General features: G+C 37.0%; 2 protein-coding genes across 5 annotated transcripts in view; one reads left to right on the top strand and one right to left on the bottom strand.

Moving 5' to 3' along the window:
- The window catches only part of nfic (nuclear factor I/C), a 105365-nt gene extending 90579 nt beyond the window's left edge, over positions 1-14786 (top strand). For 2 of the 4 annotated variants that reach the window (XM_056252377.1, XM_056252375.1), the window contains exons 8-12: positions 1317-1501; positions 2100-2126; positions 5171-5330; positions 7010-7095; positions 13124-14786. In XM_056252377.1, the coding sequence (XP_056108352.1) occupies positions 1317-1501; positions 2100-2126; positions 5171-5330; positions 7010-7095; positions 13124-13144 (479 nt within the window). In that variant the 3' untranslated portion in view covers positions 13145-14786. The remainder of the gene's footprint in view (positions 1-1316; positions 1502-2099; positions 2127-5170; positions 5331-7009; positions 7096-13123) is intronic. The other 2 variants (XM_056252376.1, XM_056252379.1) reach the window with 2 other exon arrangements.
- Positions 14787-26275: 11489 nt separating this feature from the next.
- The window catches only part of smim24 (small integral membrane protein 24), a 219005-nt gene continuing 217499 nt past the window's right edge, over positions 26276-27781 (bottom strand). The window contains exon 4 of the mRNA XM_056252393.1: positions 26276-27077. Coding sequence (XP_056108368.1) covers positions 26981-27077 — 97 coding nt within the window. The 3' untranslated portion in view covers positions 26276-26980. The remainder of the gene's footprint in view (positions 27078-27781) is intronic.

Below are 27781 nucleotides of genomic sequence, written 5' to 3' on the forward strand. Positions count from 1 at the left end.
TTTGCTTTCTTAACGTTTTCCTGAGTGAAATAAGATACTGAACAAGAAAAAATGTAGGGACATTAATTTACCCATCAGGAATTGTGAAAGATGGTGAAAAGTTGAAATAACATACCAAAATGGAGCCACACTGAGTGAAAAAGGGTCTAAATAGCTATTTGGCTATTGGTTAACATTATCTTGTGATTAACATTAAGTGATTAAGGCAAGATTATGATGATTTTGATGAAAGGTTATGAAGTCAAACAATTTTTTTTTTTTAGGAATAACATGAATTGTTCTTAATGAGACCAGAAATGTAGATTAAAGTTGCGATGTAATGGAGGTAGGACAGTTTTTTTTCTTTCGCTTTGTGATTATATGATTATGGGAAAATAAAAAATGTTGGGTGGGGTCTATCTATCCATTGTTCATTGACAATTTGATGAAAAAATTATGGGTCAATTAGATTTCTAAAAAATGAAACGTGCACGGATAAATCGCTCACAATTTTATTGGGCTCAGACGTGGGTGCTGTCTCTGTCAGGTCATTTCTTATTGAAGTACAGTGATCTGTCGTCTCCAAAGCCTCACAGCTGGCTGAGTTATGCTCTAACAATTAGCCTGGCTGTTCAGATGACTTGGTGAAGCGTGTCAGCCATATGGTGCCTGCACTGAAACATCCAGCCGATTGTACCTCTCTGTTGGGCATTGCCAAATGTGTTACAGCATACAAAGTACTCTGTAGAGAGTTTTGATGTTTAAATATGACAGTGACGTGACAACTGAACAAAGCTCTTTAATTTAGACATTGGCTATGTGATGCTTTATCAAATGTGTCACTAAAATGCATGTGGTGCACATTAATGTGCTTGCTTATTTACAGATATACTACCATTCAAAAGTTTGGAGTTGGTTTAGTTTTTTTAATGTTTTTGAAAGAAGTCTCTTATGCTCATCACGCCTGCATTTATTTGATCAAAAATACAGTAAAAACTCTAATATTGTTTTTAATGTTAATATATTTTAAAATCAATTTATTCCTGTGATGGCAAAAACTGAATTTCCAGTTTGTGATCCTTCAGAAATCATTCTGATATGCTAAATTGGAGTTCAATAAACATTTCTTATTATTATCAATGTTGAAAATAGTTGTGCTGCTTAATATTTTTAAATAAAAATCTTTATTATTATAATCTACATTATATAATGTCTTTACTGTCACTTTTGATTAATTTAATGCATTCTTGCTGAATAAAAGAATGTAAAAAAAAAAACGCACTAACCGAATAGTTCTTGAAGTTCCTTAAAGGCAGAATGTCTTTTATGTCCTTCAGGTATCTCTCGGAGTCCACATCCCTCCTCGTCTCTGCACTTCCCTGCTGGTCCCATTCTCCCCCAGACCGCCTCCACCTACTTCCAGCACACGGCCATCCGGTACCCCCCACACCTCAGCTCTCAAGACCCGCTCAAGGACCTGGTCTCTCTGGCCTGTGACCCGTCCAATCAACAACCCAGCCCGGTAAGATCATCCCATGGAGCATTCAGACACACCTTATATGACTTTCAGCATACATCTCTAACTATCACAGATTAAGGAATGTGAAAAAACAAATCCCAAATCATCCAAACATCAGCTCCACCAATCAGCAGCCATAATTCTTGTTGGACCCCGTAAGGGAACGTGAGCCAAGCACAACTCTGAGCCTGTCATGTTTATTATATTCAGCACTGGATTTGTTAACATGTCAAATAATTTTTTTTTGTTGGATTTGTACTTAAAGAGGTCATATTTTCCTGGCCAGTTAAAAACCTTATCATGGAATACAACAGCAAATCTGAAGCTCCTGACTTAGTGGAGGAAAAGTGCTGTTTCTCATTCTACATGCAACGGGAGAGTTTCTTAAAAGGATATTTATCTAAAAATGACAATTCTATCATCATTTACTCACTTTCATGTTGTTCCAAACCTGTATGACTTTCTACTATAGAACATAAAACATATTTTGAGAAATGTCTCAGTTATTTTGTCCATACAGTGGAAGTCAATGTTAACCAAAACTGTTTGGTTACCAGCTTTTTTTCAAAACAATCTTTGTTTGTGTTCCTTGGAGATATAGGCCCTACAGGTTTGGAACGACATGAGGGTGAGTAAATTATGACAGAATTTCTATTTTGTGTGTGTAAACTGTCCCTTTAAAAAAAAAATACTATTTAAATCTTTAGGTCAGAGAGAAGGTCATTGGGAAAAACTGCCATTTTTTTTTTACACTTGTTGTAATAAAACCCCCCACAAGTGGACATTTCTGGAATAAACGATACCAGAAAGGATGAATTAAGAAATCAACTGCTTACTTACTGCATATACAGTATGTTTAAGTGTGTGCAAGTGAGAGAGAGTCAGACAGAGGAAAAAAGAGACTGATAAACATGCCATCATGTTCTGTACATGGATCGTAGCCCATGTAATCTGAGCCAAAAGAGCTGACCACTGCCATGGTCAGATTTCACCCTTTCCGTTAAAGCAAGCTGCAGTCTAAACACCAGCATCCATCAGCCCTATTTCCTTCACACACACTCACAGACAACAGTTTCTCAGATTGTTGGGAGGGGAAAATCGGGGATAAATCGGCCTAAAACTCCTGTAGTCTGAGTCTGAGTCATTTTTAAATGACCACAAACATGACGAAAAGAAATCATAGATTTTAACCGTTTTGTTCCTCTAGTGTTTGGAGTGCCGCGATGTGACCAAGAAAGCACACCACACACTAACAGATTCCATTCACAAACAACAGAGTCCCGCCTGTGAACATGGGAAATCTTGCAAAATCTCTTGCATCAAACGTGACTTTAAAGTAAACAAACATGGCGGATGGCCGGCAAGAAGAAATGGCGCATTTAGTGTATGGACTGCTTTTCACAGAAAATTCGGAAAATGTTTAGATGAAGTCATGGAGACGGTGTGAACATGGACTTTACATGTTACAGCAGGAGCTGGAGTTGTGTCTTCAGTCAGCTCGCTTTCTGATTGGGTGTTGTTTCGTTTCACGTGATAATCTCCTGAGCGTACGCGCGTTTGTCCCCGTGGTTCCCCCCACACAACAGGATTTCTGATCGTAAATATTCAAGATGTTGAATATTTACGATTCGAGATCGGGGCGGCTCCGACGTTCTTCCGAGCAGATTCAGTCACTCTTAACACACCTTGCACCACAGGAAAATCTGATAAGATAATCTGTAGAACCATCAAGATAATCGGGACTTTATCTAGGATTGTCGGAAGGGGAGAAATCTGTCCAAAATCGCCCCGAATATCTTGTAGTGTGTACCTAGCATTAAACAGATTTGAGTGAATTTTTAGTAATATTTAATTGGGCATGGTTTCCCCTAATTTAAATGTAATCTTAAAAAACACCAATGAATTTATTTAATATCAATAACTGTTTTGCTTGATAACTGTTGAGTGTTATTTCTTCTCTTAATGACTTATCATACACCCCAGGATGCCATCTGAGTAACATTAATGTCTCAACGGAGTGAGAAACAGTTGGAGTTGGACTGGCTGGATCACTTAATTCTGACACTGACATAAAGAACTAACACAAAGTGTGAATGACTTTTCCTCAGGAGTACCTGTAGGAGAGTCATATGCCATTTCCACGTCAGAGAGAGAGAGTGAGAGAACAGGAAATAGAGCCAAGAAGGAGGAGATCTCTGTGTCTAGGGGTGTTGCTGATGTTGGCAATAAAGGGGGGAAGAGAGAGAGTGTATGAGGGAAAGAAAGAGAGAGAGACACACATTTATGAATCTTGCCCTGTGGCAGCCGGGCCCAGCCGAATCTGCAGACTCATTGAAATTCCCCCTACTGCAGTCTGACTGTAGCCAAGCAGTCACAAAGAACAGCCGCACCGACCCATAATGCCGCTGACTCACTCACCAGCTATTGTTGTGCAGGGCAGTGAGTGTGCAGTTTTACTCGGCGAGAATGCAAACGAGAGCCAAACCCTCAGAGAGCGAAAGAGAGCATGATGGAGGGTTTTATGGATTTGCGGCCATGGTAGGACGACAGAACGATGCATAATGGTTCGTTCGCTAGAACAGTGTGCACAACGTTACTCTGTTTCTCCCACATAACTGCTGATGGCAGGAGGAGGTGGAGATACAGTATGTGACTGGACTTTAAAGTCTCATCAGACTGGGACATAAAGTAATTTTTATTTTTATTTATTTATTTTGACACAGGGACAATGTAAAATATACATTAACCTTAAAAAGGAGAGATGCATTTTACCAGGTTGTAGCACAATTTCCACCTGTAGTTTTTTCCACTTTAAATAATATGTGCCTAAAGAAACAAAGTACTTTAGACAAATACAGCATGTTTGGAAATAACTTCTAATATTTTGCTTGCATTGTATTTCCCTATTCTGTGTTCCATTCAATGTCGGATGCGGGATATTTTCACTAGATTTTGTGCTAGTTTCTTGCTAAAATTTTATCTTGCGCTTGGAAAATGAAGCGCAATGGCAACGCTAGCATGTTTTGCAGGTGTGCAATTATCAACAGAGAGGGTTATTTACTATTTTTTTACACAACTGTCTCTGTAAACATTTGCTTAACAGGTTTTATTATCTGTAATGTTGGAACTAATTTTGAAAGCATTCCTATAGCTCAAACAGTTGCGCTAGCAACAACAGGGAGATGGGTTCAATTCCCAGAGAATGCATGAATTGTATACCTTGAATGCAATGTAAGTTGGTTTGGATAAAAGCGTCTGCCATTTATTATGTAAATGTCATTTAAATTAATTTTGTGCCCTCAAGTGTCATGCATCTTTTTCAGTGTCAGGGTTGATAAGTTTGAAGTCTTCATGTGGCATATTCCATTGCACTTTTCCAAGTAGGACGTTGGAAATTCTGACTATTTTAAATGAATGGAACACTGTATTAGTTCTCAAAATCAACATATTATAGAGCTGTTAGAACCTGCTATTTTTAGTTAGTAGTCCTAAATAGGCTGAGACCATTAACCTAACTTTAAAGAATTTTACCATTGAGGGACTCTAAAGAGCTAAAGAGAGAGTAACACAAACACAGAGACAGTAGATGCATGTATTGTGATGTTAGCTGTGTAGAGGCAGTGAGGTGTCCCTCCCCACAGTGGCTGACTGTTGCCCTCTCTTCCTCTGCAGCTGAATGGCAGTGGTCAGGTGAAGGTATCCAGTCACTACATCTCCTCTCAGATGCTGGCCCCCCCACCACCCCCCGGCCTGCCCCGTCTGACGCTGCCCCCAGAGTCCAAATCCAGCACCACCTCTGCAGACGCAGCTGCCAGCTCACCCACATCCCCCAGTAAGTGGGACGCTTACAACCCATCCGTTCGTTCGCCCTCTTTGTCCCAGAGACCCAGAGATAGCCAAAAACCCAAACAGCAGCACACACACATCAACAGGTAGACTTAAACCCCAGGGTTTAATAAAGCATACATTTTATTTTTTTAGAATAATTAAAATGTCAAGCAGAACAAGAAACCTAAGAAACTAATGGCTGGCTCAGAGTTAGTGGTCTGGCTCATGTCACAAACCTTTTACACAGTCACAAAGACACACATCTTGGTTTGGTCACCACTACAGTACCTTAATGGAGTCTTGGCTGCTTTTAATTGGATGACACACACACACACACACACACACATTCTACAATTCATTTTTCTCTATTTCTATATCTTTTGAACTTTCTATTCATCAGAACATTCTGAAAAAATATATCACAGTTTCCACGAGAATATTACGCTATATTATATATTAAACTGTTTTCAATATTGATTAGAAAGTAATAAAAAAAAGTTTTTTTCAGCAAATCAACAATTTAGAAGGATTTCTGATGGATCATGTGAAACTGAAGTATGGAGTAATGATGCTGAAAATTCTGCTCTGCATCACAGGAATATATTACATGTTAAAATATGTTAAAATCGGAAACATTAATTTTAAATTCACAATATTACTGTTTTTACTGTATTTTGATCAAATAAATGCAGCCTTGTTGAGCATGAGATACTTTTTTCATGAGAGTTTATTTATATTAATAATTAGAATAAACAATGCCTCATAGTTTTTTAGTTAATTAGCATAACTATTGGCTTTTTACAGTTCCCAAGCGATGTTGCAACTTGGCACATTAATATATATTTTAAAACCGTTTCAAACTGGATTGTCAAAATTGTGAATATGTTGATTTCAGTCTGAGAGAAACACAACAAGCGTCTTTTCATCGGTAAACTGTATAAAAAGATACATTTGGATGACAAGTCGATCAGCTTTAATGGGCCAGTGCTTGCTGCCCTGTCCATTAATCATGCTAATTTAATTATTAATGCAGAGAACAGCTCAATATGTTCACCATCCGCTGTGCTGCAGAATCCCCGATGATCAATCGCCTCGATACGCCATCACACACTGTCAGACTCAATGCTCGGCATGATTATTCAGCTAAAATCATGTGCCGTAATTATCCAAAGACCCATTTGATAAAGATGGATGCTTTGATTGTTATGTTGTCTTCCCTATTTACCAAAAAGACATGCTGGTAGAATTTCCAAAGAAGCATAAGAAAGCACATCTGCTTTTGTAATTGCTGATAATATAGTCTTCAAGAGATGAAGGCGCACATTCACTAACAACAGACTGCATTTACATAAGCAGACAACAGAATCAGCCTCCGCTAGACAGAATATTTATTTACACAGTCTTCTGACGGTACAAACATATAAACTGACCCAATTACAGCATCAATTCAATGTCTGTGTGAAACAGATGCACGCCATACACACTCAAACTGTATCTGAGATCTGAATTGAATAGAGTAATATTTGCCTGTGTGATTTAAACACTAAATCCACTAGGAACGTTGAAACGTTACTTGAAACTGATATCCCTGTTTGTGATATCAGAGATTTGCATGAGCATTTTTGACACACTCGCCACTTTCTCTGTTCTACTCTTAATCGCAAATTTCTCCCTCTCTTTCAGCATATTCTGCTCCCGGGACGCCACCTGCCAACCGCTCCTTCGTAGGAATTGGTTCTCGAGACCCTGGCAGTCTGTATCAGGCACAGGTATCTCAACACAAACCTCCATACACATTTATTCACACACAAATTCACAGGTCATCCACTCTCAAACATACAAACACACACCTCAGATGAAATTGTAATGCTAATTATAGACAACTACTGGAAACTTTGACTTTTTCTTGGTAACTTTCAGAAACCTAAGCACCATGAAAATGTTAAAAATTCAATCTTGATTTCAAGCAGCACTTGAGAAATTCCCTTGAACCCCAGTGCCCTGAGGAAACACTACAACAGCTCTAGTCTGGACCCTCTGAGAGACCCAACGCTTCTGTGTTCAATTATAGATCAGAAATTAGCAGATACAGTAACTAGAGCTAGACCCTCAGCTGCCGAACGAAATGTGGTCTTTCACATTAAATATAGAGCCAGCCAATGTAGAACACCTTAACCAATAGATGGTCAATTCATAGAATGTCTGAAAAAAATTTTTTAGCTGAAAAAATTAAAATATACATCTTACAAAATTAAGTAATATTTGTTGTTTTAAAAATAAAGTATTTACATAACAATTTTTTTTATGTTTTAAGCATAAAAAGTAAATTATTATTATTATAATTTTTTTGTAATACTGTTTTTATTGCATTTTTCTTAAACACTTACACAACAATGTACATCACATGTCTGTAACATCACATAAAATGTAAAAAAAAAAAAAAACACCGGGGCTCATATTACATGAAAAGTGCAATAGCACAAACCAACATTGGATAATAAAGTATGTACTTTGGAAGTCAGAGTAAACAATACACTGCAATCAATAATAGTCACAGATAAGAGAAGAAAAAAGAAAAAAAGAAAAAAAAGTGTTAGTGCAAATTAAAATATATTTTCAAATGGATATAATACCTAATCAAGCATTTTGTTCCTCTATTATATTGTTCATATCCCCATGCTGTAAATTATTATTTACTTTTTATTATTATTTAAATTATTTTAATATTTTTATTGAAAGAAAGAAAATTACGGAGCCCCGCACGTGACATTCAGGAAAAAAATATGCATTTCGTGGCCACGAATTAACAATGCTTTCCCACGACTTACTAATACGGCAGCATGTTTTACTAATTCGTTCTCTCGTTTGAAGTAAATCGTGCACAAGTTATAATCATTAATTCCTTCATCTTACTAAATCGTGGCCATGATTTACTAAAACAAGGGAACAAATGAATAAGTCATGGGACCGAATTCTTAATTCATAGCCACAATATATCTATATTCTGGTTCGCATGTCATGTGCGGGGCTTCTATTAAATGAATGGAATGATTTTTATTTTTATTTTTTATTATTACATTTTTTTTTGCAGTGCACTATATAATAATGCATTCAGCTTTCATATTTATTAATGACATGTTAACTTTTGCATGCTCAGCAAAATCCTGACCTTATTTTAAAAGGCGTAGAATAGCATCTGACATTTTTGTGATGCTTCACAAATCCTAGAGGACATCAGCCCCTAATAAATAAACTCTTGAAAGGTCTTCCTTAAGTAACAGCTGCAGTTATGTTTGATTTGGCTGGGGAATGCAGCAGTGCTCAGGTAAAATCTGAACTGTGGAGGTGATTGAACTGCATGGCTCAGGAGTCCGAGCGCAATACTGCATTGCAGTGCTTTCAGCTCCATAAAAAAAAGTGTAAATGCACTTGACTGAGCCATGTGATGAGAGAAAGAGAGAGAGACAGAACAGTGATCAATGAATAATGGAAGACTAGTGTGGGTTAATATGTATTTGAAGTCATTATTTGAAAACCTTCAGCCTAACAACCGTTAAGCAGACACAGCAAGTACACAGTTATTGCTGTTGTTTTTCATGCAAGTTGTGCACTAGAGAAAGTCGAAACTTTTCTGGCTCTCAGCTAGATGTGTGTTTGCGTCCCTGTATCATGAGCTAAGAGGGAGGGGAAAGAAGTCGTCAAATGAACAAATGGGGGAAAGGAGGTTCCGTTCACTTGCTCCGAGATGGTCAAATCCAGGGCTGTCTGGTTGCTAGGGGAAACCAGACATGATGTAATTGCCGGATGAACCTGTGCTTGAGGGAGTGGAAAAGGAAGAGTCCACTGCAGACCAATCAAATTGACCAATCTGTCTTGCACAACCGAGACTAACACAGGACTGCCCAGGGAATCACTGACTGTCCAGGCCTAGTTTGACAAAACACAGTTGTCTTTTTCTTTCTTTCACTGTAAAAAGTGAGTACAGTTGTTGTAGCTACATTTTCACTTTCTCTGTAAGCTATGTTTAGAAATTTCTACCTGATCTGACTATAAAAAAAAGACTTTATTGGTCTTAAATTTTTTTTTTTTTTTTACCATGTTTTTCAGTGACACTTTTCATAGTGCAAAAAAAAAAGAAGTTTTTTTATATACCTGTTTTTTCCCCCCTATTAGATTCTTTCTATCTTTATTTTTATTTATTTCTTCCCTCATCTTTACTCTCTCGATCTGTGTTTGTATTAAACTCAGAGTTTAATGGACTTCTGTTGTTTTCTTTTCTCTGATGAAAAGGGTACTTTACTAACAATCTTTGTTTTTAGAGGAGCTTGTATTTCAGCCTCACCTCCAAGCTCTCCCAAAGCATTGTAATTAAAGGGAGAGACTGTCATTTGTTAGGCCCTTGTGGTCTAATATGTCCCCCTACTCGGACTGTGAACCCGCCCTCGTCTCAGCTTTATATTTTCATAACCTAAACCACCTGTCACCAAGACAAAGCCTGTAGCTTTTATAGGGAACTAAATATTTTGTTTGGAGTGAACGCCTAACCACTGTTAGCCTGGGCTCTACTGGTTGCTGTGTTCTCAAGACAGACTGTTTCAGTGAGAAAGTTTCAGCTTTGGATGTGCCCTAGTGCAAAATGAAAATATCAGGCAGCTGGTAAAAAGAAGAATGGCCTGGAATGGTGGACTCAAACCCATGTGATGAGACAAAGCTGGAATGGTTACACTCCAGATTTTATACTTAGATTTTATACTTGGAAAAGTATTTTAACACCAGGCCTTGAGCAATTTGTGTGTGTGTGTGTGTGTGTGTGTGTGTGCGTGCGTGCGTGTGCGTGTGATTTTAGAGTGTCTAAATATTTATATATCTTTTGTAAACTGTTTTTAATCCTAAAAACTGAATATTTGTCAAATTGTTATAAATATAACACAAGTTGTGGCTGTATGGTATGCTCATAGTTTAGCTAATCAAGTGTTATTTTAATATCATTGAGATATTTTTTTTAGTTTTTAATTAATGCCATGCATACTTCCTTTAACCCATTTGTTTATTTTTCTTCTAATCAGCCTTAATTAGTTTGATCTGATTCAGCTTACCAAGATAATGACCACTGAAAATGTCCACAAAGAAAGCAAATAGTATGTAATTTCATGGTACTGTTGGGTAATATAAAATATCTGCTTATTTTAACGTCTTTAGTCAGCTTCACTAGTGGTTTTGCATTGGTTTGCATGTATCAACATTTGGATAGATGAATTTGATAATGACTCCCCATTTCCTGGCCCGTTCCTGTCGGTCTTCACCACATTATTCAAACAAATAACAGCAGAAACTACACACATTCTCTTAAGCTGTTTGTATCATATTTAAGTGTAAATACTAAGCAGGCCATCGGTTTTTGAGGTGAGACAGGAGATTATATCTGCTAAAATATCACAACCAAGAAGAGAGGCATATGTTGCGGCACATTTTTCTACCGAAGAAAAGATTGAGTTTCCATAACATATACTGGAAACATATTAAATCTCAACTTGCCACTCTAGAGAAAGAGAATTGTGGATTTATCTCATCGAGACATTTTCAGTATAGTAAAATGGCGTGTTGTCACTTCAACGCAAAGCCAAGATGATATCCAGAGCTCTGGGATATATATATATATATATATATATATATATATGTGTGTGTTACTTCGGAATATATTTATACATTCAGTTTTTCCTCTCAAGTATTCAAGGGTAACATTTAGCCTTTTGGTTTCGGGTGAAATGAATTCTGACAAAGGAGTGGCTGTAATTGTGCTGTCAAAGTCACGAGGCACGAAAGCACGTACAATCCCCACACTGCCCACTCTCATGGGCTCGGATTTGATCCAGTAATCAACACGAAATATGATTTGGGAAAATTGCATCCCAATACACTATAGTAATCACTCAGAAAGCAGCATCTTTGCGTTTCCCAGCAGTGTCAGCTGTCATTATAAACGTATTTCTCTTCCTGGCAATAGGTTCTAAAGTATGCTTAAGTGTCATGGGTTGTGTAAGGTTAACCTTAGCTCCAGTTTCAATAGCAGTATCAAATGATTGTCAGCTAGCTAGCAAACAGAAGTCAAAATAAACTGATTTGATTAAAAGATATTGATGCACTATATGATTAAAGTTTAATAACTTGTATTATGGCATTTTAGATTCCTGTTCGTACATGTGGATAGATTGTGATACATTGTGCCCTTTTCATTAATCAATGAGCAAGAGCTGCCAAAACTCCTTGGCGCCACTGCTGTTTTTAATACATAAATGTGTCAAACTATTTTAACTTAGATTCTCATGGTTGTACGCTATTATCTGGGCACTGCATTGTGGATTTGGGGAGTCATTACTCTGTGGTTTGGTGTTGTACAAGAATCAAGCCATCAGTCTGATGTATACAAACTTTTCAGCAGGGAATAGGAACAAATTTTCCTTTTTTAGCATTATTAAATCAATACATTTGGGGGTAGTTAAAGACGTCTGTTGGACTGCTGTGAAATTACTTAAACCTTAGTGGAAAACATTGAGCCAGGGGCTTACGGCATGAACTCCTTCCTTCTGTTTTTAAACCTTGTCAAATTTTAAAAAGACTTCAGTGGTCTGTGAATGAAAGCCAAAATCCTGTTATGCTTTTAAAAGCTTTGGGTGGGATCCTGCTGAGCGCTTTCTCTCTCTCTTTCTCAAACTCATAATTTTTTACTCTGTATTAGTTTTAATAGGTTCCTCAATTCTGGTCCCAGGCTAAGTGTTTGCTGCACATTATCAAAAAAGACACTGATTTGTTCTCATTAGGTTCTGCTTTGAATGGCAATGATTTGCATTATTTATGTCCTTACGGACAGGAAACATGTACCACCTACTGTCACCACCACCACCTTCAAAACCTAAACTCACACACACCTCACACACTAGCAGGGTATATGTGTATGTTTCTTAAGCTACTGACACTTTAATGTCCCAGGGTTTATCAAAACTACTGTTACTGCGATGGCAAATCTGAATTTTCATAACCATTACTCCAGTCTTCAGTGTCACATGATCTGCTAGAAATGATTCTAATAGCTGATTTGCTTATCAAGAAACATTTCTTGCTATTAGCAATGTTAATTGTGCTGCTTAATATTTTTGTGTAAACAGTAATATATTTGATCAGAATTCTTTGATGAACATAATGTCGAAAGGAACAGCAATTATTTGAAATAGAAAGGTACTTAATTCTTCTCTGTCATTTTTTTATCAATTTACTGACCCCAGTCTTTTGAACAGTAGTGTACATATCAATCATGAAAAGAATACTTTTATTGTGTATCATTTCTAATCAAATAATATTATCAAATGCATTTGGATACATGAAATGTGTTCATGAAAAATGTGTAATTTCAACCGGAATGCTATTCAACACCAATCATTTGAGATGTGATGGAAATGACATTGTGGTGAAAATGTTTGAGGTTTCAGAAAAATGCCAGAATTGTCCTCTGATGAATGTTTGTCCTGTTTTGGACATTGTTAGTAGAAAAAATAAATCAACTGGTATGAAAAGTGTTTTTTAAGAGAGCCAAAAGTGCCCATAGTTGAAGAAACCCATATAAATCACAGTGTGCATTCAGTTTTGATGAAATGGATCCATCTCAACTAGACTGCGGTCACGTTCAGATGAGTTTTTATCTGATTTAGGTGGATATCCCATAGCACTCCTCCTATTGTGTTACTTGTGCTTGTACAGATGTCTTAGTCATTTTGATTCTCTCTCTTTCTCTCTCTCTTGCAGTCCTGGTATCTGGGGAACTGATTATCACACACACAGACGAACCCGAGGAGGCACAGACATGGATTTGAAAAATCAATTTTTTTGTGGAATTTACAAGAAAAAAGTTGTGAACGAGATGCAAGAGGGAAAATCAGATATATATGCAGTATTTGTATATATATACACACACACACACACACACACACACACACATATATATATATACACAATATGTGTGTATAGATATATGTGCACACATATTTATATATGCATAACAACGTACAGTATAAGATGCTTCAATACACTTTTTTTTGTTGAAAAAAAGACAATGGAAATGGAGAAGAGCGTGAGAGAATTGCCATAGATGGAACGGCAGAAAAGAAGACAAAAGAGGAGGATGTTTTTTCTGGGAGGGCAGCCCGAACTATGGCGTACATTGCTGGAAGTGTCGAAAAGGCCCACCCTGACTCCCTGCCTCTTGGAATGCCTCTCCTCAACCCCCTCCTTCTGCTACAGGTGCTGCTTCCTCCTATATGCAAAATAAGTATCCTTTATTTTCTTAACGAACAGGGACGAGAAACCTCAAGGAAAGGGTTTTTCCGCTAGCATTTCGCCACAGGTTTGGAGGTGAGCATGGTCTATTTTTATTCTTTTTTTAAGTGCGCAAAGGCAACACGACATGGAAAAGGAAACATTGATGCTTCCGTTCACACAGCATTGTGGAAAAAGAAACAAAAAGGCTCCTTTTCATCCAGTTTATTGACAATCATGTTTCTGCGTCCTTGGTTTCGTTCAGAGGGTGATGTTTTCTAAATTACATTCTCCACCGTTTGTAACGGAGTCCACTTTTTGGTGGAAGCCCGTCATGTTTTTTGTACATCGGAGGAATATTAGTGGTACCTCAGTGACATTATACATCACAGTCAGCGTGTATACACACATGCACACACACACTTACATGTAAACACACCTATATAGAGGCAATGGCATGTACTGTTAAAGGCTACACGAGGTGTGTGAGAGCTGTAATACAGCCTTCATAGGATGAGCCAGGGAATAGCAGGGGTGAATTAGCACCTTCCTCTCTTCGCAATATGAAAGCCCCTCATTCCCTGGACCCGCTGTAAGTGTGTGTGTGCGCGTGTGCGTCCGTGTGTTTGTCCTTGTCATAAACATTGGTAGTCCCTTATTCATCTCTGTGAGTTCACAGATTAGGGGTTTTTTGATTCATGTAGATCCGTGGATTTTTCCACATAGTGACAAAGGGAGTTGAAATATAGTTCTGTCATTACTTAGACAGTATTGGGTGTAGAGGATAGAAGTTTTCTCTCTGTGTAATTTGTTTAAATTCATTGGAAATTACAGGCATTGCACTACTTTGAATTTTTAATTTTCCTCTTTTGCAAATTCCTGTTCGGCCTAATCATACGGAATGCTGCGAATCTATTATTTTTGTCATGTTCTGATCTCACGGTAGATGAGGGTTGGTTTCCCAGAAGCTAAAAAGCTGATCAGAACAATCCTACATTTTCTATGTAAATGTCTCCATGTTTATGTGATTACTTTTATACAATTCCCATAGTTTAAGAAGAAAACAAAACAGGCTTATCTTTTTCCCCATGTTTCTATTTCAAAAAACGATGACTGTTTTTATTTTGAAGCATATTATACACTTTAATCCGTAGGAATGTCAATGATTTGGATGTTTGACGTGAGACGGGCTGTAATGCCCAAAGATGACAATACAAAGAGGTCAGTCAGTGGCTAAGCTCCCAGAGTTCATTGGGAGGTGGACGCCTACGACCAGCATGTCTCTGGCCGGTTGCCTCAGAAATGGGTTATTCTGCACTCTGGGATGTGTTGATTTGTACTAATGAAATAACATCAGGGCTTAATCTACAACGCTACCGAACCCAAATCAAGAAGCCATGAAAAGTGCCTGAGACATTGCGAGATTTTCATTTAAAATCTTCCTCTTTTTTTAAAGACTTGGATGTTTTGCTTCATCTACTGTGGGTTGTTGTTGTAGAAGTTCAAGGGGTTGTTTTTATGCCCAGAGAGATATTTTAAAGGGCCTAGCAAGCCCCCAAGCCCCTCATCAGCTGCATGGGCTAACGCTTAGCCACAGGAAACGCAGATGGCTGAACAAAACACACACACACACACACACACACACCCTTATATTCTGCCGGAACATGACAAAATCAACACATATCAGAGATTAACTAGGTACCCTTACAAACACACACACCGATATGAAATAATATCCACACACTCTGGTTGCTTTTGCTAACCTTTTATAATGGCTTTGCATAGACATTCTGTTGAGTTGACCATAGACCCAGAATACATACAACATGACTTGTTTTAATGGTGCTGATATGAAAATTATATGGAAATCTCTATATATGAGTTATATATAACTGTGCATGGTGCTTTCAAAAGAAAAATCATGAGAATTAAGCTCAAACGACCACCTTATCGCTGACATGGGCGCATGGCAGATAATCTTAGTATTGGCTCTAAAGCTAAATGCTCCCCGACTTCTCCTTAATGACCCCCCTTGAGCAAAGAGCCAATGACACAGATGGATTTTACCTTTGTACCACATTGGTTTTGACTTTTATCCTATGATCCCTCTTCTACTTTGCACGATATTTTATAAACATATTATGTGCCTTGCCTTTAGTTAAGAACGATAATGCGTAATTTCAAAGGAGTTGATTTTTTTTTTTTTTTTTTTTTTTTTTTTTTTACAAATGTAACCAGGTGTCACCAAGGAAAAAAATGCTGCATGTTTGATTGCCTGTCGTAATCAGATTAAGACTAACAGGTTACCTGATAGCTGTAGTTTTGGATGGGTGAGAGAAGCTTTTTTTTTTACCTTCTTCCTCTTTTAAAAGCACCGTAGTTGGCATGAAATCTTCCTTGCATTATTTTGTTACCATTATTTCACTCTACTTTTCATATAATGAGAAAGTAACACAATCTGTGAAAGATGCGGTACCAGCTCTCTCCATATCAGCCCTGAGCTGATATTTTGATTCCCTTTCATGTTAGGCTTCTCTTAAATTGTTTAGATTGTATGTTATCATGTATTTAAATGAGTTTGTACCCATTATGGATGTGAAGAGGAGAGGCCAGAGATTAAAACTAGATAGCCATCCTCTATAAATCCATTAACTAGTTTTGATTAGTTTTAAATTCTACAACTAAGCACTTAGCAAATTATTTTGCAATCAACAAGACTTTACATCCCCACAGCATGATTTTAGCTTTTTGTCAAAGGGTCAAATTTACATTTCATTATTTCTGAAAACCTACGCATTGTTAAAAGGATAGTTCACCACAAAAGGAAGTACACAAAAATGTAGTCATTATTTATTCGCCCTCGTGTAGTTTCTTGACTTTCTTTCATTTTTCAATGCACACAAAACAAGATATTTTGAAAAAGCTTGTTCACACAATGAAAGTCAGAGAGACTAATGTTGATTTGGACCCCATTGACTTTTCAATGTGCGTAAAAAAAAACCTTTTTCAGTTCCACAGAAATAAAGAAATGAAGTCATACAGGTTTAGAAAAACATGAGGGCGAATAACTAATGACAAAATGTGAACTGTCCATTTAACCACTTTTTGAGGGCTCACAACACTGGCTGCAATAGAATATGTAGTAATGTTTGATGATTTCTTTAATTAGTGATTAAGTTGTTTTACCAATCGAGTCCCTTGTATATGTCCATGTGTTGATTGTAGAACGCATTCATAGAGAGTAGCTGAAATGTATTTGTCCAGTTCAACATACAGACACAAGAACTGCTGACTTTGTGTCTTCTTAGAAAATGAATGAATACACCAGGATGATTTTCTTCTTTTTATAAAATTAGATGGTAGGAGATAATTTATAATTTGTAGCATGTAGTGTCAGGGGAGTATATTGCGGAGGAGAAGATATTGTGTATTTCTGGAGCTGGGTCAGGAGAGGCCATGTTGTAGTTTGTGATGCAGTGTACAGTATTGTTTCTGCAATGGATATTGCAACGCTGGTAGCTAATACGATTTGCTGGTAGCTATTTAAAAGTTTAAGTCGAACGAGAAAGAACGAGAGATTTTGTTTACATGATGCCTGTGGTAAGATCTTGATCGTGGATGATTTGTTGAGTCTGCCGTTGTCCACCCTGGCCGAATCGGAGTGCTGAAGCCAAACGGCATTCCATCTTTACCTTGATCCAAACTTTTGCAGAAGTGCTAGCTTCATTAAGCAAGCAATTTTTCTTGTGTTTAACAGGACAGGCGATGGGACAGGGGTCTGCCTCGAAGCGTGGGGTGCAGTTGGAATTATTTCATGCTGTTTTTTGTTTAGTCTAAACCGTATTGAAGCAAAAATGGCAAACTTGTGTTCGTTTTAAATGAGCTGAAGCTCTCACGGCGTCTCTCCGGTACAGACTCGCATGGCCCGCCGCCTGTCCCGTGAAGATTTGCACTGCTCCATTTTCATCTTTCTAAAGCTGTCAACCCTCTGGCCAGGGTGCAATGATGGGCTCAGTAGAACAGGGGTCTGAAGGTGGTTTCGCCAGCACAGCGGCTCTGTAGTGAGCTCTGTGCGCATGAGTCTTCTTCGTTTGCTTTTTGTATTGGCTAACATTGGCTACACACGGCCGAGAGATCGAAACACTTCAAGAGCAGGTTGTTACCCCAGTGTGTGCTTTTTAAAGTGGCCACAGGTGATGATTGAACTTGCTATGACGTGAATAATGCATTAGAGCTGATGCATTTAAAAAGAAACATTATCTTACTGTTTGATTTCGAAACCCTTTTTATAGAGCGATGATTATCATTTTTATGCTTGTTGTTGAAATGTTACATTTTGAACACCGTTATCTTGTGTATAAATGCTTACCATATTTCCAGTAGAATGAGGCGAAATGTATATTAAAAATGTCTTTTTGTAAGAGAAAATATGTTTTTGTTTGTTTGTTTGTTTGGATTTAGTAGTCATAAGCTTGTGGTCGAGCCACACAAAAAATTTGAAAGCTCCTTCTAAAGGATCTGCTGTTGAGAATATAATGTCAGCGCCATAAGCACACACCTTTCACAGTTATCAAGTGTTATTTTGATCACAAAATACGAACTTTAGTAAATTCAGCATCACTTGTCGTCATTTTAAACCGAGCCTGTTTATGCTGGTTCCATTGCCTTTTTTTGTTATATTCAAGACTTATTTTAAACCTCAGCTCTTATTTTTTCTCTTCTGTCATGCAAAAGCTTCAAGATCTTTAAACACATTTTACTGTACTTCTACTTTGCACTAGATATTCTGGTATTAATAATAATAATACTTCTTTTTAAGGTTTGCTTCTCTGGGGATATTTCTCAGCCTTGATAACGTACCGTGATGATGATAAAAAAAATGAAAGAGAGATAGAGCTGCTTGAATGGCACCCTTTTATTTAGCTGTTGTCATTTATGTGAAAAATGTACCCTTTTAAGATGCTACAACAATCATTTTTGAAATCAGTACTTTGCGTTTTTCCATTAAAGATCTAAACATCCTTAAAACAAAATACATTTACATGAGAATCAAGACTATAAGATATTAAGAGAAAATATCTTGAATTAAGTGAATTTGTCTTACCCACTTGTATTCAGCAAGGATGCATGAAATTGATCAAAAGGGAAAAAAATGTTTCATAAAAACATTTTTTGAAACGGCATCCATTTATCACAGAATCCTGAGAAAAAGTATCGCAGTTTCCACAAAACTATTGAGCTGCAACATTGATAATAAGAAAAAAATGTTTCTTGAGCACCAAATCAGTATGTTAGAATGATTTCTAAAGGATCATGTGACACTGAAGAATAATGATGCTGAAAATTCAGCTTTGCCATCACAGGAATATGTTTAAATAAATGCAGCCATGTTGAGCATAAGATACTTCTTTCAAAAACATAAAAAATGTTACTGACCTTAAACTTTTGAATAGTTGTGTACAGTATAAATATATTGTAAAAAAAGAGGATGTTTAGGCCTTTTTACTTGAAAAATATATAACAATACAGATTTTTTTTTTTTTTTTTTGCAGAGTAGTTTCTTAAATCACCTGTGGACAATCAGTGGCATGGCTTACTTCAACCCATTGATAGTTTTATGGAGCATGCATAACTCGCAGGATTTTAGACCTCACTCTTCTGAGTGCCTTCCTGGATTCAGCATAGAGCTGTTGGATGTGGGTTTACGCTGTGTGATCTTCCCCTGTTTTTGTAAGATCAACCTACTCATGCCTGGAATGTGCGTCGCTGAAAAGATTGTTTAATTCCGAGGGCCAGGCACTTTAATTAGTCATTGACACATGTAATTATGCTGAATAGAATGTAAATTTCCCCGGTCCAATTTCCCTGTTCACCCACGGACATAAACAGGATGTGAGCGAGGAGACCCTACTCAGGCATACGTGAGAGAATTAGACATGCATGAGTGTTTCACTCTTACGGTTTCCTTTTGCGGTCTGCGTAATGTAAACCTTGCAATACCATGAGCTTTGCACGGTGGAGGTAGATAGAAACGTGAACATGTGGTCAGATCTTTGTTTTGTCTCCTCTCAGTAAGGGCTGGACATCCTCTTCAGGGCTGAGGCACTGGAATGCAGTTTCTACTCTTTCCTTCCTTCCATTTTCAATGTTGGCAGGATGCATGTCACAGTTCTTGTCAGCTGATGAATTGATATGTGACATGATTGATACTGGCAGTGACTGGTGAATCTGAAATGGATGATGTGCAGTTATGTCTGTCTGCACTGGTTTGGATCCCATAATAACAGCTCGATCAAGCTTCTTGGTTTGAAATCAGACTAGTAGTAATACACTAAAGGTTATTAAATGATCTGGAAATTGTACAGCATCTATGCAACTAATCCTGGCTTTACTGAAATCTTTGTGCTGAAAGTTCTTGCTAATATTAAGGACAGTTTCAATGTGTGTAAAGCCATCCAAGCTAGGCTAAACCTACTATTATTGTACTCGGTAGTATAGTGAAACTAATGCTGCGTTTACATCTGGTCAGAATTAGCATAATGAGATTTCAATATGAGATGTTCACAAAATACTTAATCACTACATTAACCCACCTCTTTTTGCTCTTTCAATATATATATATATATAGAACAAAAGTTATATTGTTCACACACTTGTTCAAAAGTTTGGGGTCAGTAAGAATTTTTTAAAGAAATGAATACATTTATGCCGTAAAGATGCATTAAACTGATCAAAAGTGACGGTAAAAACATTTATAATTTTTCAAAAGATTTACATTTCAAATAAATGCTGTTCTTTTAAACTTTCTATTCATCAAAGAATCCTGAAAAAAAATTATCACAGCTTCCACAAAAAAATGTAGTTGACTGAATGATTTCTGAAAATTCAGCTTTGCCATTATAAATAAATTACATTTGAAACTATATTAAACAGAAAGCAGTTTTTACTGTATTTGTCGCATTTAAAAGATACCTAAATCAAAAACGTACCAAGCCCAAACTTTTGAACTGTAGTATATATATTGTATATTATTGCTGTAATTCTGACATGACATGAATGCAGCATTATTAAATTCTTCTTTGCCCAGGTCTAAAACTGTCACTCCCAAGAGTACATTTGTTCAAGACATGTGAGGTCATTGATTATACTGACATTTTCCCATTTAAAGTATGCAATTCAAACTTCTCCAACATTGTTTCAGATACTCGTGTTTCTGATTGAGCTGTGGGGGTGACGGAGGGTTTTAGTCTGAGTTTCTCGTGTACAGTTCTATAGCAGATAAATATGAATGAAGACCCATCCTTAACTGTAGAATGGCTAATTATTTCTACGCTCCCTTTTTCACTCCTAGCAAACCAGCAATTCAAATCTAAGGTATATACATTGGTATAAATGCCAAAATGGGTTAAAAACACAATTTTAACATACAGTGCCTGTCATGTATCGTTTTTCTCTGGTTTCTTTTCCTCACCCATGTGTTCTTTGTAAACCATGAGCTGTTATGTGGGTTTTCGCTGTATTGCTGACATCATCTCTGCAGTGTTGGCCTTGATTGATAAAATACAGCTTTTGTTTATCAAACGCTTTTTGTACGCTGTTGTCCAACCAAGGGGCCAGATTTTCCAAAGCCTCTCAATAACACAACCTCCGAGTGCTGCAACATATTGACCTTAACTAATGTTCAAGGTTGGTACAGTCTAACGATGCTAAGAATGTTAGCGTGTGCTAAGGGCTTTACTAAATCTGGCCCTAAGGTTAAAATGGCTCAAACGGGGTGAAGAATACCCATTAGTCATGTCTCTGTTCATAGGGGAGAAAAGCCATTTGGGGGCTTTGCAATTTATGCAATATTTTGATAAGTCATTTACAAATGAATTGCCAAAAAACACCCTGACGTACCGCCTACTCCTGAATTTTTGAGACCCCCCCAAAACAATCACGCATCAACATTTCAGGGTGCCCTCTCCCCCATTAGAACAATTGTTTTGTTTTATTCTGTTCAATGAATTATGGTTTAATTTCTATAAATATTTCTATTGTTGTTGTTGTTTTGTTTGTTTTTAAGCATGCTGTTTTCTCTATCTTTGGACGCTTTGAGTTGAAAGGACAAAGGTTGAAATGTTTTTCAGAGAGCATTCTAATGCAGTGTTAAATTTCAAGGTTTTTGTTAGTTTTTCCTTCCTCTTTTTTTTAATCACATTATTCTTTTCAAATATTACCATAGTAGTTACTCATTAAACGCTTGCTTGCTGCACAGATAAACACACTTCACACCAGGAAGGGGCATGTGGACATTTAGTTCAGACACATTCACAACTGGCATGATGACATGCATCCATGTTCTTTTGGAAAGCATCGGATTTTTGTTATTTGTCTTTGTTTCTCCAAGAACCTCGCTAAATTGTAATCTATCAGCAAAAGTCGGTATGTCGGTTTTGAAACGAATGAGAAAAGACTTTTTGTTTTTCTCATGCACAACAAACTAAATTGGCCATGTGTTTTTGAACTGGTGTGAGGGGGAAATTACAGCTTTAACAATATTTCATTATAACATTGTATTCAGCCATCGCTGTTCGCAAAAAAAAAGAATACAGTACTGGAAGTGAGTATGTTTCCCTATGCAAAAAAATAAATAAAATTAAAATTAAATAAAAAATAAACAAAGCTATGCTACAACTCAGAAATGAGGTGACTTTGTGTTTTTCTTTTCTAACCGATTAGACGCGCAGTCTGCTAATGTTTCTTGGCATGTTTTGAATGTTTATGTAGATTGATCTTGATTATCAGTGGTGTGTTTTGGAGGTGTATTATCATTGCTTTGTGTGTGTTGGATGTATACCTATTCGCTGTTCATTTGTAGATCATCCCTCAACGTGGACCCAGGTGAATACAGCCTGAGGACAAGGTAATTTTAGCTCAGCCGAAGCTCTTTCGCCATCACCGTTGCAGAGCCAGAAAAGGGAAAGATGTTTCCAAGACGTGGCATGACATCTTATATATCGCTCTAATGATGCATTAAAAGAGTCTTGTGGCGAGTAACATTTTGGGTATTATATTTTGGTGAAATCTACTGAATTCAACTGAATATAAGAGTCAAACGTGACTGAAGATAAATTAGTACTCACACATCAGCATAGGCCTACTCGCATTAGACATATTTTTCATGCTAAATCTTATTTAATAAACTGTGTCACTGTAATCGACACTCAATGGCAGTTACGCAGGAAGAGGATGACTCATTTCAAGGCAGAACAAACTTTGGATTACCAAACATTTTAAATGACAGTTTTAATTCTGTGAGTACGAGCTGCATAAAACAGGAGACTTGGAAGAAAGAGAATGAAAGAGCAAACTGAACACTTGCGGTTTGAGGTTTGTTTTCAGTTCAACTTGGCTGAGGAGCGTAACACACCTGACTCTAATCATCCCTCAATCCATTTACCCCAGATACAAGATTGTTGGAGCCGCTTTTGGAAAAGTATAATTTCAGCTCTGGAAAGGAAGTCAAGTTTTATTTCATTTTAATGGTTCAAAATAGCACAAGCCAGCTCAAGGTCCTTTTTTCTTTAAACATATGAAGGGGGTGAACGAGTGCAATAGCACTTGTTGAAAGCTTCACATGAACCTCGCCAGGAGCCCCTCATGAGCTCACTGCAGAATGGGAGTCAAATTCCATAACAGACACTAGCCAGAGGTACCTGTTCAACTTCAGTATTTCAATGAAACGTTAGCTTTTGGACAGCAAATGACAAGCCTGTATGATTTTGTTCTAAAACCAACTCATAGACATCTGACTCATATACATTGTGTGTGTGTGATATACTGTATATTCTATAACAGTTTGATAAACAGAACTCGGTACCGAGTAACTTATATTTTAGACACTTTGTATTTTTTCTCGCCAAAGTACGAATGCAAATCAATGTTTATGAATGAATCAGCGTTTTTGAATGATTCAGCTGAGTGAATGAATCCATGACTCAATAATAGAGTAGTCAATTGTTTTGTTCTGCATGAATCAGTGAATCGGTTGAGTAAATGAATCAGTGATTCACTCATAAAGACAGTCGCATATCGGCCTATGATGTAACATATACTACAAACAAAAAGCTTCAAAAGCAAGTGACTGAGAGCAAAAGAGCCTTGATGTGGTGCCCGGTGTGACACTTTTTTATGACCTTTACTCATAGAGTGAGCCGCTAACAGCCCAACTCCCCAAAGCCTGGGCCAGACTTCTCCCAGATCGGTCTGAAACTACAGTTCTCCACTCCAAAGATAACAGCATGGCCTCGGGAGTTGCCTGAACTGCAGCTCTCAGGCAAGAGGAAACCTAGCTTGATTCACGAGTCTCTAAAGAAACATTTTAATTACAGGCTGAGCTGATGTTGGCCGAACGATGAGGACACCAACACTGCCATGCGCACCAACACAGAGCCTAGTCTAAACTATGGTAAAGTTGAGGTCAGGGGTGTAAACATATATAGAGGAAAACAAATGTGCTTTTCTGTAAACATGCTATCATTGTAAACATGTTAATAGGTACCACAGGGCGATTCAGTTTTACGAAGTTGATAGCAAAGTAAAGTTTAAAGGGGCTATATGTAGTATTCAGAAACCCTTGTTATTAGTGACACCGGTGGCTGTTAAGTGAACTGCAGCCAGCAACTTTTTGCTGGTGTGGGCGTGATTCAATACTCCCGGTGAATTTCTTTTTTGTTTTTTGGTTAAAAGTAAAAAAAAGAACAAGATGTTGGAAATACCTTTGTTGCGATAGACTTTTAACGAACATCCAGACGCTGTCCATGCTTCCGAGAACTAAAGTACGGTTGCGCGCTTTGCTCTCAAAAGAAAAATAAGGTTAGGTCATATGTATATAGATTATAATTTCTTTGGCTCAGAAATTTTCTAAAATATTTTCATTTAATATGGTTATCTACTGCGTTTATTCTTTTATGTTGTTCTACTGCATTTATCAATGTGAGAATCACTCCAGGATATGTCCACATACTCATTAAATCCTTTTCTATTACAGAATATGCTTTTAAATAAATCAATTGAATTATTAATATATTCATTTTAAATGTATTATCAATACTATTACTCAGTCTACTCAAACCAAAATTTTATATTTAATTTTTTATATATTTATATTTATAATATTTTAAAAAATAAAACAAGTGTTTTTAAATGGTATCTGGGCTTATAACATGCATTGATATTACAGGTACAGGCTGAGGGTGGTCTATTCTTTATTCTGCACATTGAGAGCTGCAGAAGGTGGAATTGTGGTTGTTTTGATTATATCTATTTAGACTTGAAGGTTCAAAGTGATTTCTCTCTCCTTGGTTTCTCTCTAGCTGTGCTTATGAGTTTAATATCTCGATTTACAGTACGCGATGTGAAGGCCTTGTAAAAGCATGCGGCAGTAATGGGCTCCAGATGTCTTAACAAAGGACTGCATTCCCCGAGGACTCCCTTCTCTGCAACACGATCACAATCAGGTCACTCCGCTATACAGAGACTCTGGGATTGAGAGTGTGCCTGTGCAGTATGAACGTGACCCCTGCTTCTCGCAGGCACAAGTGTATGTGAGAGTTTTTTACATTGTATATTACATTTTTACCTTTATGCATATGGCAGATGTTTTTTGTCCAAAGAAACTTTGCATTCACACTATAGCCTATAGTTTATTTTATCAGTTCATGCATTCCATGGGAATCAAACCGACCTTGGTGTTGCTTGCACCATTGTCTGTTTGTAAGCAATAATTACATACTTTATACTTTTACACAAAACTATTAAAATAATCATTGATGTACAGGGTCATATATAAAAATATGAACAATATTGTTGTTTTTACTGTATTTTTGATAAAAAAAATGCAGCCTTGGTGAGCATTAGAGCTCTCTTTCAAAGGCATTTTAAAAATCTTACTGACCTAAAACTATTGAAGGGTGGTGTATATTGAATTAGGTTTATTGATTCAGGAAAAAAGAAAACGACTGAAAGCAGTTCTGCAGAGCTCAACTGATTCACTGAAGGTTGTTTCATCAGTATCTCTTACCCTTTGGCTTCCAGAATGTTTTTATTTGAGGTTTTGTCATTTAACTTTGCAGTAATGAATGCTAGAAAAGAAAGAACAATTCATCAGTCACCGGCTCCCAAGTAATGCGTGGAGCAAAGATGACGTCGCTCAGGAGCCAGAATAAAAACAACGAAATAAAAATGTCAAGGCAGCAGTGAAATGAGAATGAGACTTTAAAGAGGAGACTGAACTGAAGTCTGTCTTTCTCTCTCGCTCTGGTTTAAAGCTTCACTTATTGCTGCTGGCTGTATAGGCTCAGTTACTGTCACTCATCAGCACTGTTTCTGCTAAACTGTTTCCCATGTATGGGAAACCTTGAGAAATACGCTCAGGACAACAGTATCAGCTGCCTACTTAGAGTTAAATCTTAATTAAAATGCTATGATAAAGTTCACATTAAATACGCCTTTAGTGTAAACTCACTGCAAGAGTTCCCCTTTAACCTGAAGATTACCTTTTATGTCATCATAAGCATTAAAGGAGTCACCATATCCATATAAAAAGCATATGTTATTATTTTAGGTAGTTTATTACATCATAATAATTAACACATCTACTAATCACAGATTGTTCATTTAGGCAACGCCTGACCAAGGTCTACTTTAAACACAAGTATAATGGTCCCCCACCATTAACACAATTGAACACCTGGTCATTTTTTCTGCAAATGATATTTTCATCGCATAATCCCCCGGGATAAGCAAATGGTTCCAAAAGCAAAACTGTGTTACATCATTTCACTGGAAGCATTTAACATGTCCAAACTGCCACTCAAAATGAGTAATGGATCTCATACCCTTGTCCATTTAAGCATATATACGTGCCCAACCCAGAACTGTCATATGAGTCAAAAGCCAGTTAATCGGAGCATTATGTGCACCATGTGACACACTGAGCATCTGCTCTTCAATTCCAAAGGTTTCTCTACTCTAATGAATGTTTAAATTTAGGTATTTCAGTTACAGTTGCACCATACTAGTAAAACTTACATTGGGAATATGCCCAGAAAAAGACTAGAGGGCACCACTTTATTTTAACCCTTTTATTTTAACTTTAGGCTAAAGCTGGGAGTATGTGAAGGCTGCTCCATCTAGTGGATGATGTAAGGAACAACTCTTACGAAGACATAAAAACAAAATGTTTAAGTTACAATGATATGATATATTACATAATTGTGTAAGAATTACTCTTCACAGTGTTATGGCTTAATTTTCCAGGGATTGACAGATTTTGTCCCGCAGGACTGTGATCATCGGTTCTTCTCAGAAATTGGTCTGCTTGGTCTCCTCATTTGCCTCCACATCAGCCGCGAGGTTGTCGTAAAATTGATGCTTTTCCTCTTTTTCCTCAAACTCGTCTCTGCAAGGGGAGATACACAATAATGAAATGCTTTTTGTTTAAAGAGTCACATTGCACCGAGACTAGTTGATCATAAATACAACTCATACTAACTCAGAAACTGGATGAGGTGGTAAATTGATAAGTTTAAGTTAATCATTTATAAATCATGTATTCACCATAGAAAGCAGTCTCTTATTCTTACCAAGGCTGCATTTATTTGATCATAAATACAGTAAAAACAGTGATATTGTGAAATATACCATTTAAAAGAACTGTTTTCTATTTTAATCAATTTGAATGTGTAAATCATTCCTGGGATGCAAAGCTGCATTTTCTGCATTATTTATAGTCTTCAATGTCACATGATCCTTCAGAAATCATTCTAATACTGATTTGGTGCTCAAGAAACATTTCTTATTATTGTCAAATTTTGAAAACCATTGTGCTGCTTAATGATTTTGTGGAAACTTAATACTTGTTTAATTGTTGTTGAATAGAAAATTAAAAAGAACAGCATGTTTTTACTGTAACTTTTGATCAATTGAATGCATCTTTGCTTAATAAAAGTATTAATTTCTTTTAAAAAAAATCTTACTGACCCCAAACTTTTGAAAAGGAGTGTATATATTCTACACAATAAAAACAGTCAACATGTACGCTGTACATTAATGTTTACAAATGATATGTATTCGTTTATTATGGCTTTAGGTGTGTCTTGGCTG

The sequence above is a fragment of the Rhinichthys klamathensis genome, unplaced genomic scaffold, assembly GCF_029890125.1.
Source record: "Rhinichthys klamathensis goyatoka isolate OS25496 unplaced genomic scaffold, OSU_Roscu_1.1 h1tg000094l_1, whole genome shotgun sequence".
Classification (NCBI taxonomy): Eukaryota; Metazoa; Chordata; class Actinopteri; order Cypriniformes; family Leuciscidae; genus Rhinichthys; species Rhinichthys klamathensis.